The sequence below is a fragment of the Mesoplodon bidens genome (genome assembly GCF_964165515.1).
Source record: "Mesoplodon bidens genome assembly, chromosome: 2".
Taxonomy (NCBI): Eukaryota; Metazoa; Chordata; class Mammalia; order Artiodactyla; family Ziphiidae; genus Mesoplodon; species Mesoplodon bidens.
The window spans coordinates 44,470,624-44,492,017 of NC_138177.1; the positions used below are offsets into that span (position 1 = coordinate 44,470,624).

Sequence of the window (21,394 nt, forward strand, 5' to 3'; positions counted from 1 at the left end):
GATAAGGTGACTAATGAAAATAAAAACAAAAATAGATAAATGGGACTTAATTAAACTTGAAAGCTTTTGCACAGCAAAGGAAACCATAAATAAGCCAAAAAGACAACCCTCAGAATGGGAGAAAATATTTGCAAACGAAGCAACTGACAAAGGATTAATCTCCAAAATATACAAGCAGCTCATGCAGCTCAATATCAAAAAAACAAACAATCCAATCCAAAAATGGGCGGAAGACCTAAATAGACATTTCTCCAGTGAAGACATACAGATGGCCAACAACACATGAAAAGATGCTCAACATCACTAATTATTAGAGAAATGCAAATCAAAACTACAATGAGGTATCAGCTCGCACTGGTCAGAATGGCCATCATCAAAAAATCTACAAACAATAAATGCTGGAGAGGTGTGGACAAAAGGAAACCCTCTTGCACTGTTGGTGAGAATGTAAATTGATACAGCCACTTTGGAGAACAGTATGGAGGTTCCTTAAAAAACTAAAAATAGAACTACCATATGACCCAGCAATCCCACTACTGGACGTATACCTTGAGAAAGACATAATTAAAAATGATACGTGTACCCCAGTGTTCACTGCAGCACAATTTACAATAGCCAGGACATGGAAGCAACCTAAATGTCCATCGACAGATGAACAGATAAAGAAGGTGTGGTGCATATATACAATGGAATATTACTCAGCCATGAAAAGGAACAAAATTGGGTCATTTGTAGTGATGTGGATGAACCCAGAGTCTGTCATACAGAATGAAGTAAGTCAGAAAAACAAATATCGTATATTAACGCATATATATGGAATCTAGAAAAATGGTACTGATGAACCTATATGCAGGACAGGAAAAGAGACACAGACATAGAGAACATACTTGTGGACACCATGGGGGAAGGGGAGGGTGGGACAAAGTGAGAGAGTAGCATTGACATATATACACTACCATGTGTAAAACAGATAGCTAGTGGGAAGCTGCTGTATAGCACTAGGAACTCAGCTCGGTGCTCTGTGATGACCTACAGGGGTGGGATGGAGGGGTGGGAGGGAGGCTCAAGACGGAGGGGAAATATGTATACATATAGCTGATTCACTTCACTGTACAGCAGAAACTAACACAACATTGTAAAGCAATTATACTCCAAAAAAAAAAAAAAATTCGTATGCAACTACAAAGGACCCCGCATAGCCAAAACAATTTTGAGAAAGAACAAAGCTGGAGGTCTCACACTTCCTAACTTCAAAACATATTACAAAGCTACATTAATCAAAACAGTATGGTATTGGCACATAGACAGACATATAGACAATGGAAGAGAAGAGAGAGCCCAGAAATAAAACCATGCATACATGATCAAATGATCTTCAACAAGAGTATCAAGACCACAAACAGGGAAAATACAGTCTCTTCAACAAATGATGTGGAAAACTGACATCCACATGCAAAAGAATGAAAGGGAACCCTCATCTTACATCATACACAAAAATCAACTTGAAATGGATTAAAGACTTAAACATAAGATCTGAAACTATAAAACTGTTAGAAGAAAACATAGACAATTTCTTGGAAATGTTGTCAAAAGCACTGGCAACAAAACAAAAATAGACAAGTGGGACTTCATCAAACTTAAAATCTTCTGCACAGCAAAGGAAACAATCAAGAGTGAAAAGGCAACCTACAGAATGGGAGAAAATAATGGAAAACCATATATCTGATAAGGGGTTAATATCCAAAATACATAAGGAACTCCTAGAAGTCAACAGCAAAAAAAATTAATAAAGTTAATATTTTTTAAATGAGCAAAAGACTTAAGTAGACATTTATTCAAAAATGATATACAAATGCCCAACAGGTACATGAATAATGCTCACCATCACTAATCATGGAAATGCAAATCAAAACCACAATGAGATATAACCTCACATCATTAGGATGGCCATTATAAAAACAAAACAAAACAAAACAACAAAAAATAGAACATAACAAGTGTTGCCAATGATGTGGAGAAATTTGAACGCTTGGGCACTTTGGTGGGAATGTAAAATGGTGCAGCCACTATAGGAAATAGTATGATGGTCCTCAAAAATTAAAGATAGAACTAACTTATGACCCAGCTATTCCATCCCTGAATATTTAACCAAAAGAATCAAAAACAGATTCTCAAAGAAATATCTACATTCTATGATCATTTCAGCATTGTTCACATTAGTCAAGAGGTGAAAACAATCTAAATGTCAATCAATGGAGGAATGGATAGAGAAAAAAGCAGTATATGCATACAATGAAATATTATTCAGCCTTAAAAAAAAGGCATCATTTTCACATGCTACAACTTGAATAAACCTTGAGGACATTATGCTAAGTGAAATAAGCTAGTCACAGAAGGTCAAATACTTCATGATTCCATTTACATGTGGTATCTAAAGTGGTCAAACTCAACAGAAGCAGAAAGTAGAATGGTGGTTACCAGGGTTTGGGTGGGGGCAGGGAAGTGCAGTTGCTTTCTCAATGGATATAGAGCCTCAGTCCCGCAAGATGCAAAAGTTCAAGAGATGTGCTGTACAACATTGTGCTTACAGTTAACAATACTGCACTTAACACCTAAGAATTTGTTAACAGGGTAGATCTCATGCTATGCACTTTTTTTTTTTTTGGTTCATTTGAAAATTGGAATATTCTTTCTTTTTTTTTTATTAGTTTCTGCTTTATAACAAAGTGAATCAGTCATACATATACATCTGTTCCCACATCCCTTCCCTCATGCATCTCCCTCCCTCCCACCCTCCCCATCCCACCCCTCCAGGCGGTCACAAAGCACCGAGCTGATCTCCCTGTGCTCTGCGGCTGCTTCCCACTATCTATCTACCTTACGTTTGGTAGTGTATATATGTCCATGCCTCTCTTTCGCTTTGTCACAGCTTACCCTTCCCCCTCCCCATATCCTCAAGTCCATTCTCAAGTAGGTCTGTGTCTTTATTCCCGTTTTACCCCTAGGTTCTTCATGACATGCTATGCACTTTTTACCGCAATAAAAAGATAATAATAAAAGGTTAAGTCCCTGACATAGGAGAATTGTCTTAAAAGACTATGGTATATCCATAAAATGGCATACTATAAAGCCATTAAAAAGGATTTCATAAATCTATAGTTAAAGATATAGATATAGATTCATAATATATTGTGAAGTGAGACAATTAGGATATAAAATAATATGTATTATAAAGTACAGTTTTGAGAGAAAAAGAAACCATAGTCTCATACAGTACCAGGTACATAATAGGTATTCAATAAATATTCACTTAACATGTAAACATTCATGGAATTTTCTTTCATTTATCAGATAAAATTTTTTTAAATTCTAAGTTGTCTCACTTCTCCTTCCTAGTTCATTTTGATTTATCATCCCCTAATTAAAAGGATTAATCCTTTTAAAAATCTATTTATAACTTTATCTGGCAATTTTGGTGGCAAGAACCTTCAAAAGGACACTACTCACTTTAATTTTTCTCAAGATTCAGGATTCTCCCTAATCCTAAAATTCTGAGATTTTTTTTCATTCAATCATCCAGCCAGCCAGCCAGCCAGCCAGCCAGCCAGCCAGCCATTCATTCATTCACCATAAGAGGCAGCAAGCAATGGATATATGCAAAATAATGAGTCATCTATATGGGTATACAGACTGTATACAGACTGCAGCTCTGGAGGGCAGAAAACAAAATATCTGCACTACTTATTTCAACAAAATAAAAAAATGTTAGAATGCAGCTCTGATCTTGGAAAGATGCTTATATTTATAAGAGAAAGAAAAAGGAGAAATTGGGAGGTGGGGGATAAAGTATAGGGAGCTAGAACTCACGGATCCAATAGTGTTCTTTTACTAACTGGTAGCAGGCTCTTAGAAAAATTACTGAACTGTTTATTTTCTTAGCTCTAAAATGACAGAGTTTGACTAGGCACTGTAGATTCCAAGTTCCAAATTCAATTAGTTTATTCCTTAAAATGTTGTACGCAATTAATACAAAATACATTATGATAAAATTTTGCTGACACTTTTCAGAAATTCCCTGACTTTCAGATATAGTTACCACTTTTGCTTGCTCTTTGCATTTTCCTTGAGACTCAAAGACACATATCCCAGTTCAGTTTATATATGAGATTAACTTATTTTTTTCTTTTCCTCAAGAAAGGAATCTCATTAGGTCCCTAACAAGAAGGCTATCTGAAACAATTTAATCCTGCATAAGGAAAGGATCACAGAGGATAAAACACAGACACAAACACACAAACATACACACAAGTTCTCTATGGATCAAGAAACAAGGCTATGAGGTACTGACTAAAGAGAATAAAGCAGGAAGTCTTGTCCTATCAAAAAACAGTTTTGCATCATTTTTGCATAACAGCACCATATAGTTGTCCATGAAAAATATGTCTCAGGAATGATATCATTATCATAAAATAAGATTATTTACAATTTTAATTAAGACAACTTATTTAAAACTAGCCTCATGTAATAGATCTTTCAGGCCTGCTCAAATCAAGAGCCAAATGTCATTGTCTGATAAAACATCTTCCAGAAATGAACACTGCTGTGAAGCTTTGGAACTTGTTAACCAGAGAGAAAAAAAAGGAAATTGTTATTTATCAAGGAAAAACTAATTACACAATTATTTACGGTAACATGTAAGCTGTAACATGCCTAGAAATATCACTATTGTGGAAGATTTTAAATAAAAAAATAATTTTTAAAGGTAATAAAATGTACATCTTGTATCCTAAAATGGATACTAGAATGTATTTTGATAAAATAAAGGGCTTCTGCCACACAGAGCCCGTGCAAATCATCTAGCAATTATCTATGCTCATTAAAATGATCTTCTTTTCAATGAATCTTAGACACATTAAGTTGAATATCTAGTATCAGCTTCAGAACACTCAGCCATCTCCCCTCTCCCTTATATCTTCCCCAAAAGACACACACATTTCCAGGATCATCGCCCTTGAGCACATGTTCCTGAAGGGCCCAAACCCTGTTTGTCCCCCTTATTTAAAATTCTTCACAAAATCAACTTTCATTAAAATTTCTCCAACTAATCTTTCTAATCCCCCTAAGTCACCACCTTATTTGCCTAGCACAATTATGATATAATTATGTTTGTTTCTTTCTAAACTTCCTATTTGTCAATTTCCATTGCATGTAAAACCTAGACCACTAATGAAGACCTATGATGCTTTGGCCTGTTTCCCTCAACTCATGAATGATGGGCCAACCACACCGGTGTTTGCATAGGCCCTAGGACACACCAAGAATGCTCCCACCTTTGCATTTGCTGCCTACTCCTCCTCAAACGCTTCCTCCCAAGATCTCTACATGACTGACTCCCTCATTCAAACCTCATCCCAAGGTCACCAGCTCAGAGAAAACACAGCCCTTCTAGAGGAGCCCTGCTCCCATCATTCCATCTCACTGGGTCATTCTTTAGTCTTCAGAACATTTGTACTTCCTGAAATTATCTTGTTCAGCTACTTCTTAGTTTATTTTTAGTCACTTCCCACTAGGATAGAAGCTTCATGAGAGCAGGACTCTGTCAGTATAGTTCTTTGTTGATGACTCCCCTTGCTTAAAACTACACCTCTTAAAAAACATTACATGCAGAATGAATAAATGAATGAATGTGCATTTTAACTACCTCTTCCTTTAGATGAGTACGTCTTTACACCGTCTTACCTCAGGTCTCTCTAATATCTGATATGCTACCTGAATGTGATAGATGAATGCAAAAATGTTTCTGAGTGAGGATGCAGAAAGAGAACTCAGGATGTCCAGTGTGTGTCCAAATGCCCCAAAAAATTCAGATTCACAAAACTATGCTGCAAATCAATTTTGTTTTCCTGTACGAGTGATAAGTTACTTTGACTTACCAAAATGTAATTTTGTCTTATAAAATTTTATTTAATAAGAACTGGGAATAAATCATTTGATGATTTGTTCATGGACTAGGACAAATGGAAAACAGCAGCAGCCTGCCTACCTCCTGAGAAGCAAGAGAAAAACAGGTGTTCAAAGAAACCCTCACTAACCCCTCCCTCATGCAACAGGAACTTCAGAACTGCACCCAGCAACATTTAAGTTTCCTTAAAGACTGGTAGGTAATTAACATCGTAAATTCTACTTTACTAGAAAAAGCACAAGTGCCAGAGTAAGCTTTAAAGTCAAAGCTAAGAAGACCTCTGCCATATTCACTAGCTTCTTCTTTGCTCAACAAACACCTGGGTCCCGATCATCTGAGATGCTGCTATGTGAAAATATGCTGCCCACTAAAGAACATAATTTGTATGCACCTGTGTCTATTTTAAGGAAAATAAGACCTTCCCTTTACTTCCCCTGCAAAATAAAAGATAAGAATCCTAAATCCATCTAATAAGGATGTTTCTCCTTTCTAGTCCATTTGGGCTTGCCTTGCTTGGAAATCTGTTAGTGAATCCTGACCACACTATCACTCTGTTGGAAACACACAGCACCACAGACCCATGGGGTGGTGACTTGGGTTAACACAAAACCTCCCTAAGGACTCCCCTTCAAATACGGAGGAGAAGTGAGGTACCTCTGCTCTCGGGGTTAACACCAAAACGTCTAAATGGACACAAACCAGTGTCTCTTCACCCATAAATCTCAGAATCTGCTTCTCTGGTACCATTAGTTTCACTCTTGTGCTGATCGCACATATGTCCAAGGAGAGTGGAGTTCATTTTATTGTACCTGTCACTTAAATCAAATGTTTTCAAATCACCCTCTATAGTATATGAATAACAGTGATAGGAAAGGAGAACTTTTCATTTGCCCAAAAGGAACATGTCCTGTTTTAGCAATTACGAGTTTCTGATGACTCCCCATACTCCTCTAAGTGAGCTTTAGCAAAATAAGAAGAGATGCATAACTGTAGAAGAGGGACTTTACAACAGCCAAGAAACTATTTTGGGACCCTAAAAATGGAAAATTTAAGAATTAAAGATTCTTTTTCCTGAAATATGCATCACTGCAACCCACGTGGCCATGTAACGGTGAGAATCTACTGAGATTCTTCTCCCTTTTCACAGTACTCATTCATTGCTTTACTTATTTCCCAAAGTTTCCTTAAATGCTACATCACTAGAGAACGCATTTTACTTCTACAAGCCTCTGGTAAATTTTGATTCCTTAGGTACCCCTGAAAAAATACATACTTTTAACAGTCTGCAAATATTGGCACTTTCACTTAACATTACTGTAAACCGAGGACTAATTACAGACTAATTGGAGCTCTCTCACTTATACGTAACAGTAAGTTCTAAATAAACTGGAGTTTTCTGAGAAAAACTAAAAGCAAAACAGAGTGAAAGCACGTAAAGAATATTTCTGAACACATATGCAAGTTGACTAATCACAGGGTAAAAATAAAGCACTACTGCGCAGAGAAAGTAGGCTTCGCCAATCCAAAAGCTATTATAAGGGAGCACGTAAGGACATAGAGAAAAATTAATTAGCAAAATGTAAGCAGTCATAAAAAGAAAAGTATGTACCAAAGACTGAGAAAAAATGTTCTTTGTAAAAATGGGAAGATAAAAAAAAATGGGTATGTTTGGTTACAGGTCTAAAAGAAAAGGTTTTAATAGTTTAAAAAATGTAGGTATAATAAACATATATTTGAAGGGATAAATGTAAATCTAAGTATCTGTTCTGCAGTTTTAATTTTACACTAAAAAGGGAAATATCAAAGTGTGGAAATACTACCATGATCTGTGAAATGCCTGATGTTCAATTAAATTTTTAAAATCTCACATGCCTGGGTAAAGAGACACACAAATGAGAACTGAGGCTCATCTTTGTCAAGTGAAAACTAATGGATTTGGGAGAAAATAACCCAGGCTACCCTCTTCAAATAGTGTTTTCAGTAACCTAGAAGAAGCCTCAAGTCACTGCAATTCTTTGCCTGAGGACATCATTCAACAACAACAACATACAAAACACTAGGCATCATCAGAGTGTAATAGAAATAAAACAGGGGGAAAAAGGACAAGGAAAGAATTAAAACAGAAAGCCACTCTTGTGCTACATTATGATTCCTCCTCTTCTGGAATACTGCCCACAGCTCTAATTGACACTTCTCAAAATGTTAACTGAGCAGAAAGTAGTTCAAAAAAGGATGGGTAAAATAATCATGAAGACACTGTAAGTGCTAAGGAAGAGATGAAAAAACAAGACTACCAGAAAGGCAAAGACCCAAGACACACAATATCACGGATTACAAAGGCATACAGAGTTCAGGAAGAATGAATTCTACATGTGGTAGGGGATGAAGATAAAAAAGACAGTGTCCCTCTCCGCAGACGGGAATTTCATGACTTTGTTTGCTAAATTCGCTAAGCAAATGGCTCAAAACTTAAAGGATGTAATTTTATAAAAGAGCAAATGAAAAGAAAAACTTTATTGAGTAGAATGTAAGACGCTTATCTCAAGAGAAGGTACAAGGTGAAATGTGGTTATATTCGAACAGTTTAGATAAATTAAGCTTATGAATATTAGATCCATGACAGATTTTTCATAATGTCATGAGGCACTGGGTAAAGTTGTCCTTTTTAAAGCTGGCTTTATAAAGGGAAGTGAGGCACTGTTTTTATATGTTCCTTAGATAGTTAAGAGTAAGAAATACTAAGCGAGATGAACTACTATTCTTGATTCAGCCAAGATATTCAAATGTTCATAAAAATGAAAGGCAGGGAAATAGCTGAAAAAGTTAGAAAACATCATCTCATTCCCTTACTGAAAAGGATATTACCTAACCTATGTGAATACTTAATAAATAACAAAATAGGAGGATCCCAATAGCACAACTGAAAGGAACCATCATTTATTTCCTGAAATGAAAACATTTCAGGATGTAGCAGTTCAACTACTACAAGATCTACAAGTAGATGAGTACTTCTCCTCTTTTGCAGTGCCACAGGTTCTATTCTTCTATACTCTTCAATACTCCATACTTAAACTCTTCAGTCAATACTTCGGTTTCCTCTATTCATCACTTATTAAGAGAATGAACCTTTTCAACCAAAGGACCATAAGGGAATCTAAATCCCCCACCACAAGGGATGTGGGGAGTGCTAGTACTCTGTGTCAGGTCCTCTATGTCAAAACCCTTCAGACAATAGCTAACATGAAGACTTGGAATATTCCTGAATCATACCCTACACAATGGTGAGCAAAAAATGGAGATGGCAAAATGGCATGTATATGTGATCCCATGTGTGAACAATTCTGTACACACATGGGACATACGTATATGTGTGTGTATACACCAACACACACACACACACACCCTTCAGTCTATTCCATTTGTGTATAATGCCTAAAGAGAGGTCTTGGCCAACACTGGAGGGAAGGATTTCAGATGTTACTTTCTTCTTGATACCTTCTGGTATCACCTGGATTTTGTACAAGATACTATTAATACTTTGTGAATGTTAGAAACCAAGAAAGGAGTAAAAGTGCTATAATCCTATAGATAGAATGTTAATTTAGTGTGTTCTTATAACTATTTCCTTCTGCTCTTCCTCTTTCCACTCCTGTCCACCTCTTCCATTCAGGTAAGAATCCTCCAGCTTTAAATCACCTTCCCTGACCTCACCTGCTCAGGCTTTCCTCAACTGCTCAGGCTTCAGCATGACTAATGCCCAACCACACACGTTTCTGCATAATATTTTAGTTGCTCACTGTGGCCTTATAATTGTACTCTCATTCTCCACAAGTATATATTTTGCCTTCACATTGACAGACCTGCTGCATCTTCAGCTGCTGATTTTTGCTTCTACAGCATGGATGTACCAGCATGCTGGTACAGCACGGATGTGCCAGATGCACCAGCAACTTAAAATGAAGAAAGTGTACCCTAGGTGCACAAGTCAGAAATCTGATTTAGTTTGTGGGGTTAGATAAAAGGGGATCCCAGGGAGAAAATACAACAAAATAATGTCACTCCTAAAAAAGCCTTTTGGAACAATGGAAACGAGCTATAGAGTCACCTGGATGACAGCTCTGCAACTCTAATGCTCGTTGCGCCACTTTCAGCATCTCAAGCCAAAAAAGGCTGAGTGACCTGGGGTTAAACATTCTGTGCCTCAGTTCCCTTATCTACAGAAGGGGGATGCTGAAGAATAAACTCTCTGTTTCCTGACCAAACAAAATAGAATACATATATAAGTACTTTCTAAAGAGATATAGCCTTGAACTAAATATTTATTGGGTATTTACTATCACTAGACATTGTGGTACACACATTCCTGTGTAAGTATCTAAACAAAAGGCCCTGGAGATGGAGTCACAAGGAAGAATCTAATCAAGGTACCATTTTGTCTCTTTCTGAACTGCAAGGCACCTATCTGTCTGTGCCTCAGTTTCCTCACTTTGCAAATGTGAATTAATATACATATGTCAGGGGATGTGTGAATTAAATAATATAATATACCTTAACATGCAAAATGGTATTCAAATATATGATAAAATGAAAATATGGAATGTACAACTCTAAGAATTTTAGAGCCACCATCATAATTGCTATGGACAGATCTATACTAGTCAAACTTCACACTGAGCTTTACATTTAAGTCATGTTTTAAGTTTAGACCAAAGAAATTGTCAGCCAAAAAATATTTTTAAATGTATTACAATGTATATGCAGAATAATTTTGCTCACTCTGTAATAACCATTCCAGCTATAAATAGTGTCCTAGCCATTATTTTAAAATAATATTCCTTTTTAATCATATCAGTTTGGGTGATATTTTATTGATATATAATATTCATATAGCACTTTATTATTTTTTTTTACCAATATTAACTAGTTAAGTTTCATATATCCTTTGGAGATAAAATCATTTTCTGACAACTACTTTTATGTTTTATAATAAAAACCTAAGTATAATTAGAAAACAGTGAATGAAACTATCTCAATTTTTACTGGATGTACTTACACATGGAAAAAGTGTTTCCCTTTTCATCCTTTCACTCTGAAAGTCAAGATTGCATGAAAATAGGGGCTGGGATGGGAGGCAAACATAAGTTATCCTACTAAGAAAGTAGCAAATGGGAGAGTCCCAGGAAAACTGGAAACTGACAAGGTTTTCTTTAAGACTTCTGTATCACCCTTGATACCTAACTCCCTCTTCTAACTATGAAAACAGCACTCTTGAGAAATCCTCACCTTTGAAGCCCATTCCTTTAAGTGACTCCTAGATAATCTGCTAAAATAATCCAAGCTACTAGAAGTTTACACATTACGCCATCTAAAAATGCTTTTTCCAGAGATTAACCCAAAGGACGTAAAGTATTTATGGGATGTTTAAATATTTTTCAGGCAATTTTATTGTTAGAATCGGGTTCCTAAAGTCTAAATTCATCCAAAATATTGAACAGGAAAAGTAAAATCACTGATAAGACAGCCCTTTTAGATGCTTTCTGGACAACATGATTTTGTGTCCATAAATAAAATGACCAAAGATGAACATACGCTTTCCAAAAGTGAAGCCAAATATTTAATATACCTCGATGCTTGTACAAACTAGAATAACAGCCACCGAACCATTGTATACAGAATCTGATAGTATCCCTCACCACCATATACAACCAGTTCTAAGCACGCTTTTCATATGCTAAACCATCCCATTTGCCATTAAGAGAGCCATAATCCAAAACATAATTGGGCTCCCCTATTCAAACACTTTCAGTGGCTCCCATGCCTAGAGACATACTTTTTTAAATGTTTCTTTTAAAGGGTTCCTACAGGCAAAGAAAAAAGAAACCTTAAGATGTCTGGGGGCATAGAGTGATACAGCTTGCTAAAACAAGAGGGACATCCTTGAAATCTTAGGTTGTAAATCAGTCATTCACGCAGACTTTGGATCTGTTCCTCAGCAACCTCTACATGTTGAAGTGCTTCTGGGGTCATACTAGAATCTCTGCTCATCTCAACCTGCACTCATTCTCCAGGTGATTTCATCCAACATCTTGACTTTAAATGCTTTCTGTATAATGATGACTTTCCAAAGTATATCTTGGGCTTCCCTGGTGGCGCAGTGGTTGGGAGTCTGCCTGCCAATGCAGGGGACATGGGTTCGAGCCCTGGTCTGGGAAGATCCCACATGCCGCAGAGCGACTGGGCCCGTGCACCACAACTACTGAGCCTGTGCATCTGGAGCCTATGCTCCACAACAAGAGAGGCCGTGACAGTGAGAAGCCCGCACATCCCTATGAAGAGTGGCCCCTGCTCTCCGCAACTAGGGAAAGCCCCTTGCACAGAAGCAAAGACATGACACAGCCATAAATAAATAAATAAATAAATAAATTTTTTAAATTTCAAAAAAAAAAAGTATATCTTTAGCTTGACCCCTCCCCCAAAGACCAAACTCACATTTCCAGCATCCTACTCAACTTCTACCCTTGGATGTCCTCACAGGCATCTCAAATTTAACTTGACTGTGCTGGCCTGGAATTGGCCTGAGCCGTTGGGCTAAAGTACCCACACAACACTGTCCCTTAGTAAAGGCATGAGACACTCTGATCAGGAGTATTGTTTTATAACCATGACCTGAGGGGCTTCAGGGAGGTTAGCATCAGCTTGTCAGCGTTATTTATGGATAACATTGTGATGGATGATTTGCACCTGGTCTCAGAGAGACTCCTGGAAAGCTCTGCCACTGAGGCTGGTTATATAGCAAGAAAATGCCTATGTCACCAGCGAGGGATCAGACACTCCAACCAAGACGCCATTTTGGTCTCCCTGGCCCGCAATGTTCTGTGCACACACTGGTGGTTCTTGATCCAAGAGAGGAGTATGGCCTGGCATGCATGGCCTTACAGAGGGAGGACAAGTCCAGCTGGCTCCTGGCCCCGCCAGACCCCATGCTGCGATACAACCCTTGCCTGTGGTGCAGATCCTCATTTGGGTGCTGTTGTTGTACTGCACCATGTTCCTACATTATACTATAGATCTGTAAGCACTGTTATGTGGGGTCCTGTGAATCTTCTTCAATAATCGAAGCCCGTCTAATGGACACGATTAGTGCCCCAAACTAAGCTCCTGACATCACCCCCAATCCATGTCCCCCTGCACTCCTCATCTCAGAAAAATGGGAACTGTATTCTTTTAGTTTCTTAGGACAAAAATGTTGGGGTTATCTTTGACTCCTCACCTTTGCCCTGCCCATCCTGTCCGTCATAAGTCTCATTGGCTCTCCTTCCAAGATATATCCAGAATCTGACCATATCTCACAACTTTCTCTACAACAACCTTACTTCAAGCTCCCCTTATCCATCACCAGGATTATTACAACAGCCTCATAACTGCTCCCTCTGTTTCTGCCCGTGGCCTCCTGCAGTCTATTCTGAACTCAGCAGCCAGAGTGATCCTGGTGAAACATAAGCCAGAATAGAACACTCATCTGTACTAAAAAGCCAAACTCCTGATTCTCACTTACAAGGCCCTACAGGACTTGGCCCTCATTACCTGCCTGACATAATCTTCTACCACGCCCTCCCAGCATCCTTGCTGTTCCTCTGCAGGCCAGGAATGCTCTCATCTTTGGGATATGCTGGGCCCTCTGCTGAGCATTATTCCCCAGACTGCCCCTTGGCTAATTCCCTCACGCCCTTCATTTAATAGTCACCTTGTCAGTGACCTTATCTAAAATTAATCACCAAGACCATCCAACGTTTCCCACCCCACTTCACTACTTTATTTTTTTCTCCTGAGACTTACCACTAACATACTACCTTCCCCCAGTAAAATGCAAGCTCGCCAAGGGCAAGAATTTTCATGTGTTTTATTCTCTACTGTATTTCAGTGCCTGCGACAACGCACAGGGAATCCAACAAGAATTCAATAAATATCTATGAATGAATACATGCTTATACAATTAGTATAAAACAATGTTTTTCCCTCTTTTTTTTTTTTTAAGTCTAGTTCGTTGGCATTCTAGGAAGGCATGTAGCTCCAAGTACCCCCTGGTATACAACCAATGCCCTCAATGGCGCATCTACTCTAGCTGGAGGGGAATAGGCCTAGGGTGAAGCCCTCCTCCTTCCTGTGGAATAAGAGGCCTTGCTCTACTCTGTTAGACTTGCTCATGCCACTGCCCCTCACACCCAGACAATTCAGTTACGCCATGCCCCCTGCCTAGAACATCTACTGATTCCAATTTTTCCTCCAGAGAGCACTGATTCCACACTTAAAATCCAGTTTCCCTTTCACCTCTTCTTCTGTGTCTTCCCAACTCTCACTGGGTGGTTAATTTCTTCCTCAGTAGCCCAGCTCCAATCTGCAAGTAGTTCTATTATAACTAAGTTTATAGCAGTCTCCTCCATTGACTCTGAAGGAGACAGTACATTAAGAGAAGCCATGTTTTCCCCCATCAGTTTACTTGGCTCAATACCCAGCACAAAGGTCAACACACTGGAAGTGCTCAATAAATGTCACTGAATGAAGCAGTAAGAAAAAAAATTGAGAAGAGGGAACAGTGAAGAGAATATAATCCCCTCAACTGGAAGACTCCAAAGATCTAGACCTGAGGCCACCACATGACCTTGTGAAATATGTCAGTTTCTTCACCCAAAAAGTGGATAGAATACCTTCCCCACCTGCCTCACAGGGGCATAGAGCTCAAACGATAAAACAAAAGTCAAATCTCCCATAAGATGTTTTTTTAATCAATGTATAGATCACAGATTTTTGCCCCATTTTTTAATCTCAGAATTGACTCAGCAAACATGGAAATAACTAGATTAAAACCAGGTATATCTAATATAACCATGCCTCTACTGGTTTATGACATTCAAACAGGATAAAACCAGGAAGTGTTGTCCAAAAAGAATATTAAAATCCAGGTTATATACTCTCCATATATATGGAGAGAGAGATATGTTATATAATGTAAATCACGATGTACAGAGGACTATAATTTGATATTCATTACACTCTAATATACAGAATAATAGGGAACTTGACAGCAAACTTTAATGTTTATTAAATTTTTTTTAGAGGCAGTAAATATAGGAGCTAAAATAATAAGCTCTGGAGTCTGTCCATTTAGCTTTGAATAACAGTGCACTCTACCTTTTAGAAAATTAGCTCTTGGAAAATTAGCTCCCTCTGACTCAGTTTCCACCTAAGTTAAATATAGATAATAAGGCACATACCTCATAGGGTTGTTTAAGAGAATTAAAGGAGCTAACACATGGAAAGGGTTAAAGTAGTGTCTCGCACATAGTAAGTGCTCATTAAAATTTGGCTACTGTTAATGGTATTCATGACTCTTGAAACTTAAAAATGTTTCCATGTATTTTTCTATACCAGCATCACACTAACAAACGTAATGGAAGTTGAAAAGTCAAAGTTTTCAAAATATTTCACCCCAGAAAAGATCTCTTTGTCTTGATATCTCTGCCACCACCTCAATCTTGCCTTAGAGGGTCTTTGTCAAAGACAGCACTTAGGGACTTCCCTGGCGGTCCAGTGGTTAAGACTCCATGCTCCCAAAGCAGGGGGCCCGGGTTCAATCCCTGGTCAGGGAACTAGATCCCGTGTGCCGCAACTAAGAGCCCACATGCCGCAACAAAGATCCCGCGTGCCGCAACCAAGACCGGTGCAACCAAATAAATATTTTAAAAAAACAAACAGCACTTAGATGGAACACACACGATGGGACTCGATAGCAGAAAAGGAAGTTGCTCTCATGTGCCTTAATGCTCCATTTCCCAATCTCCCACCCCCACCCCGCCCACCCTGCCCCCAAGCCTAGGCTACACTGTGATACAACCACAGCATGGAATGAGGTGACCATCACCCACCCAGAGGTGTAATTAATAACTGGAGGCCAGATTAGGTTAACTGTACCTGACGTTGGCCTTAACTGCCTGACTACCCACTTCCTCCTCTTTGCCCACTATTCACAAAAGGAATCCAGAATTCCTTCTCCACCAACAGGAGGGCTGAACTTCTAACTCCTCCAACTGTTTTCCCCTCAGCACTGAAAGCCCTGGAAGAGTGGAGACTCCTAGGAATAAAGCCAGACCAAGATTCTGAAGATCTGAACTCTCATCCTAAAGATACTATCTGGGGTAAATCATTCGGTTTCTTAGCCTCCTAATCCTTAATGCTGCAATATTTCTGCCTAATATACCCGCTCATGAGGTTTTAAGGGAGGATTAAAAGGGAAAATAAACACGGGAAAAACACTTGGAAATTTATGAGAACCATACAAATGAAATGTAATTCTAATATATGATTCCTGGCTCATTTGCTTTCCTCCCTATTTAGACACTGATCTTGATCCTTGGAGCCATGCCATTATAAAGATTTCTTTTACAAGAAGAAACTATGTTCAAAGAGAAAAAAATAATTTATTAAAACCATAGGGTTATAAAGGTGAGTGATATGACAATAAATAACAGGCAAACCTCTGCCTTTAAAAACACTCAATAAGCACCAAAATCCTTAAGATTTTTTAAGAAGCAAAGATACTCAATCGGCAATGAATATTAATAAAGCTAAAATGAATTGTCTGTGTAGAGCAAAAAGAAAAATAATTAGGTCATATATTGAGCTCTGTTTGTGTTCATTCCAAAAACAATGTAGCATTTTTTTCCTGCCCAAGACAAACAACCTCACTTGAGAAGGTAAGTATGCAATTACCTGAATCAGATGCTTCCACCCAATTAAGAGATAAGCAGAGAAGGAAAAATAACAACAGCAAATAAACCTAACACATCTTGAGCACCTAAATGCCTTGCACGGATTATCTCTTTACTCCTTACAGCAACCTTACTTGATAGGTATTCTTCCCTCACTCTACACAGACCTAAAGCGTAGAGAGGAAAATTACTTGTTCAAGATGACACCTCTAGGAAAGTACTCAAATGGAATTTAAAATGTCCTATCCGATCCCACAGTTTAGGCTTTTACCACGACTCAATGTTCCCTCCACCAAAATAACATAGAGCTCTTCTTCTAAAACCCAAGGGAAGTGGGGATTCTTTAAAGTTTTTTAGTACCTCTAAGGATGATGGCACAAATCACGAGTGAAGTGGAAGTGATCTTATGCAGGAACAGACAATGGGGTGGCTGGACTGATAATATTTGGCAGGTTCACTGTCAGTACTGAAAATGGCACCATCATCTACAAATAGTAGGGAATTCAGTATCTAATTATCTGAAGAACCTTTCCAAAATTTAAGTCAAACAGGTGGGATGCAGAAGTGTCTGAATGTGGTAGGAGCTAAATGAGGATCAGAGAATACTAGCTTTGACAGCTTTCAGTAAGACTTGAACTAGAACTTGCATGTGTATTCTACAGAGAGGGCTATGGAGGACAGAGGTAGCATTTGGGGATCCATGGCAAGAGGGGATAAAAGAGGAAAGTCGTAGAACAAGAAACTGGATAAAAATCAATAATAATTTCTTCCCTCAATCGATTATTACAACTCACTCAAATGATGTAAAACCAAACATAAGATGAGGAAGAAACTGCTCAGTTGATGACGCACAGATGATTTTCAATCCCATTTGACATAAGTCTGGTAAGAAAAATAGGCTCTATAGGAAAATGAATATATGTACAATTAAAATGTTTTCATCAGTCAGATTGCTCCTTGAAAGAAAATTCTAGGGCTTTCTTCTTGACGAAGATTCTTGGTTGGACCAATAATTTGTTTTAAACAAAAGAAATCTACAACAAAAATATAGCCATCTCCAAGGAGCCTAACTGAAAATTTTAAATCATTTTGGGATTAAATTTTTTTTAATGTTTTTCCATAAGGATACTGTTCTACTATTAGAGAGAACAGTATTATTAAATTAAAACTAAATTAGTTTTTATTCAGAAACTCCATTTTTCTGTGTTACTAGTAAATTGCTTTCAGTTGGGACTCCATTTTTCTGTGTTACTAGTAAATTGCTTTCAGTTGGGGTTTAGAGAAGCAATGATTAATCACTTCTCCCCAGACACCTAAAAAAGGCAGTTATCAGAGTTATACTTTAGCTAGATTAAAGAAGTGAGCTATGGCTTGTTAGCCATGAGATGTATCCACCACAAACTCATCTTTTCTATCTTATGATAGCCACTGCCATGATTACTGCACTTTTTCTGCCTTATATTTTCCCCTCATTTGCCACAGCAAAGTTGCTCAGTCGGCAGTGGTCCTCTAACCCTGAGGGCCTCCAACAAGGTAACCCTGTGTTCACAGAACTGTCCACTGGCAGTTCTAAGACAAGGCAAAGGAAAAGAAAGCAGGGTGACAACAGGACGGAAATAGAGAAACACAAGAGCAGAAGAGGATGAGAAGCAGCAGGGAGCGGGAGAAATAAAGGAGAAGAAAAGATGGCAGAAGTAAGAAAAGAGGGAGGGAGTGCAATAAAGAGAAAAAGAAACTGGGGCCAAGAGGTCTACGCTAAGGAGAAAAGTGGGAGAGGACCCCACAGGCACATCGGGGGGCCTAGTACTGAGTTATTGCCTCTTATTCTTACTTGTCTTTGCCCACAGAGGAAACGGAATAACAACTCCTGGGTGCCAGTTACCTGGATGAGTTCGTCCAGCTCAGTCGAATTGACACAGGAGTGCTGGGAAATGAACGTCTGCTTCTGGATCACAATGGTGGTCCTCTGGGAAATCTCGTGAGGCTGCTCCAACGCTTTGAACACTGTGGCTCCGATGATCAGATAGAGGACGACCACCAGGAAAATCGTGGAGACCGTCTTCCATTTCATAACATTAATGGTCGTGTCAGTCTCCACCCGGGAAGCAAGCACGGTGGGTTTCGTGGAGAACGAGAGCCTCGGTTTAGAGTTCTGAGCGGCAGATTTAGGATCCAGCAAGTCAGGGGCCGCCACTGACAACAAGAGAGAATGGAGGTTAGGTTGAAGGAGGTTAGAGGGGGATGGCTCGGCTTCTTTCAGGGGTCAGCAAAGGTGGACTGAACTCTGCTTACTCTCCTGGTGGAAGCTCCAGAGCCTAAACCAGAAGTATATAAGGGTTCAAGGAAAAGAGGCTGGGTCTTAGCTCTCTGCTGCTATTGGGGCTTCAGATGGGAGGAACAAAACAGGAAGCGGACTAAGAACCTTAAAAAAAAAAAAAAAGAATGCCTGAGGACTTCTTAATTAATTTCAAAATTTATATCTGTCCAACATGCTAGTCAACACATTTACAGAACTCCTAAGAGTTGATGGTACTAAGCTAGATATTTGAGTGCTCATAAAGAAGGCTAATGGATTATTCCTGTTCTCAAGAACTTAACACTCTATACCACAAGCAATCAGTGTAAAGAACGTCATCTATTTTTATTTAAAAATTCATTATAATAAAGGAATTGTATTGTAAGTGAATGCGATCCAAACATTGTTGCTCGAAGTAGAACGTTAGTAATTATCTGGTAAAACATGATGGCAAATAAACCATTCAGTATCTCAATCATTTCTTTTTGCTGTCCTCCAAAGTGGGCTCATGATTAATCATTCTCTGTATTTTGTTATTCAATCTCGGACATCTTTAAAAAAAAACAAAAGTATTGCTACCCATTCTGGCACACAATCATAGGTGCAGCCAAGAGATGACAAGTTCCTTCCATTTCAACAGTGTATATTATCAAGAAAAAAAATTAAAAACATTGTCTCACACCTGAGACCCTACATGCTCTGTACAGAGCTAATTGTTCCATTAGAGTGGATTTATGTGTTCTCTTACAAATTCCCATATATTCTGAGGTGACTCTAAATCCATTTATTATTCATCTCAGCTGTTCAAAACTATCATTAATGGATTTCCTTTTAGAAAATTCAAGAGATACTAGACTTCCACTTGCTAAGGGGAAAATAAGCCATCTACTACAGAATTGGAAAGGCAACACTGAACCAAAAGGGGTAATAGAATGGCTGAAAGATGGGAGATTTAAAAAAACAAATCAACTCAACCATAATAATCAATTTAACATCCATAATTGTTAGAGATAAGTAAAATTACTTTAGTGTATATAATACAGATTTAATAAAATGATAACCTAATCTAAAAGACACTTTTAAGTAAGTATATAAGAAATAATCTATGAAATTGCACCCAAATACCCTACAGGAACCTGAAATTACTTGTAAATAAGAAGTGTCAATTTTCACCTGGCTACATACCCTGCCCTCTTGACTACCACTGTGAGTTAAATGTAGGCCTACCACAGCTGGAGTTCATAAAATAAATCATCTGTTGCCCATCGGAAAGAAGTTTTGCAAGCAAAGCTATGTGAAGCACCAGACCTAAGTAAGCAGTGTTGTATAATGATGACAGATAACAGAGGGCTCCTCAATCAGCAAAACCCTGAATGGTTCTGACTTTGAGGAGAAGTTGGAGCTCTGATGACTTAACTGAACCCCTGGCTCCAAGCGGAGACTCCACATACCTACAGCTCATTTCAGCAGTTTCCAATGGTTCAACCTGCTATAACAGGTATGTACACATTTTCCTCCTGATACAGTCAGCTGCTCCAAATAAAGCCACAAACTAGCAGACGCCTTTAACACGTGATATTCATAAAGGCAACTTCACCCAAAATTAGCACCTGATAAGTGTTTAATGTTTTAATTTTTTGAAACATGTTAACAGAAATGTTGGTAACAGCTAAAATCACTGTCATCTGCTGTCTAGCCACTCCACCCCACCTGCAAGCTGCTTAGTGAGTCTCAGTGAAAAATAAAGGTCATAATCTAAAATTAAGCCATCTTTGGAATAAAAATAACAGAAAATCACATAGAAGCTCCATATTATCTCTCTGAAGGAAGCTTTCCAAGCGTTCTCTGAGCTCTCATATTTCTGATTTTTCACATCACTGGTTTCTGGTCTGCGGAACTGGAAAACACCAAAAGACTGTTTACCCTGATGCTCCCAAATCCTACTCCTAGATTGCAGTGCTAAACTAAGGTATTATTGATATAACATGCTTTGGGGGAAAGGGGACAGATTTTATTTTTTAAGATTGTGTCTGTGTGCTACTAAGCTAATACATTTCCTGATGGATTTTAATTCTTGTAAGCTATTGCCTTATTTTTTAATTAGCAAAAATATATATAATGCACATTTGGCAGGCAGAATGGGCAGAAACTAGTGAAATACCAAAATAAAAAACAACAGCCTTTCCCCTCGGTCTAATATGGGGAACCCTCTGGGTTTCCATCTCCACGTCGTTTGATGTATGATCATGAAGAGACGCTCCTTAGAACAAGGAATCAAAGATTCACCCCTTCCACACACTCTCCCGGCACCATCACTACCTCCCTTCTCTGCCCCCAGCACCTCACAGCGTCCTCTTAATCCTGGTCTCC

General features: G+C 38.5%; 1 protein-coding gene across 1 annotated transcript in view; it reads right to left on the bottom strand.

Annotated features, from left to right (window-relative positions):
* The window catches only part of KCNK2 (potassium two pore domain channel subfamily K member 2), a gene marked incomplete at its 5' end in the record, with an annotated part of 165,423 nt that overhangs the window by 143,535 nt on the left and 494 nt on the right, over positions 1–21,394 (bottom strand). Inside the window, one exon of the mRNA XM_081226181.1 lies at positions 18,611–18,921. Within this exon, the coding sequence (XP_081082307.1) occupies positions 18,611–18,921 (311 nt within the window). The remainder of the gene's footprint in view (positions 1–18,610; positions 18,922–21,394) is intronic.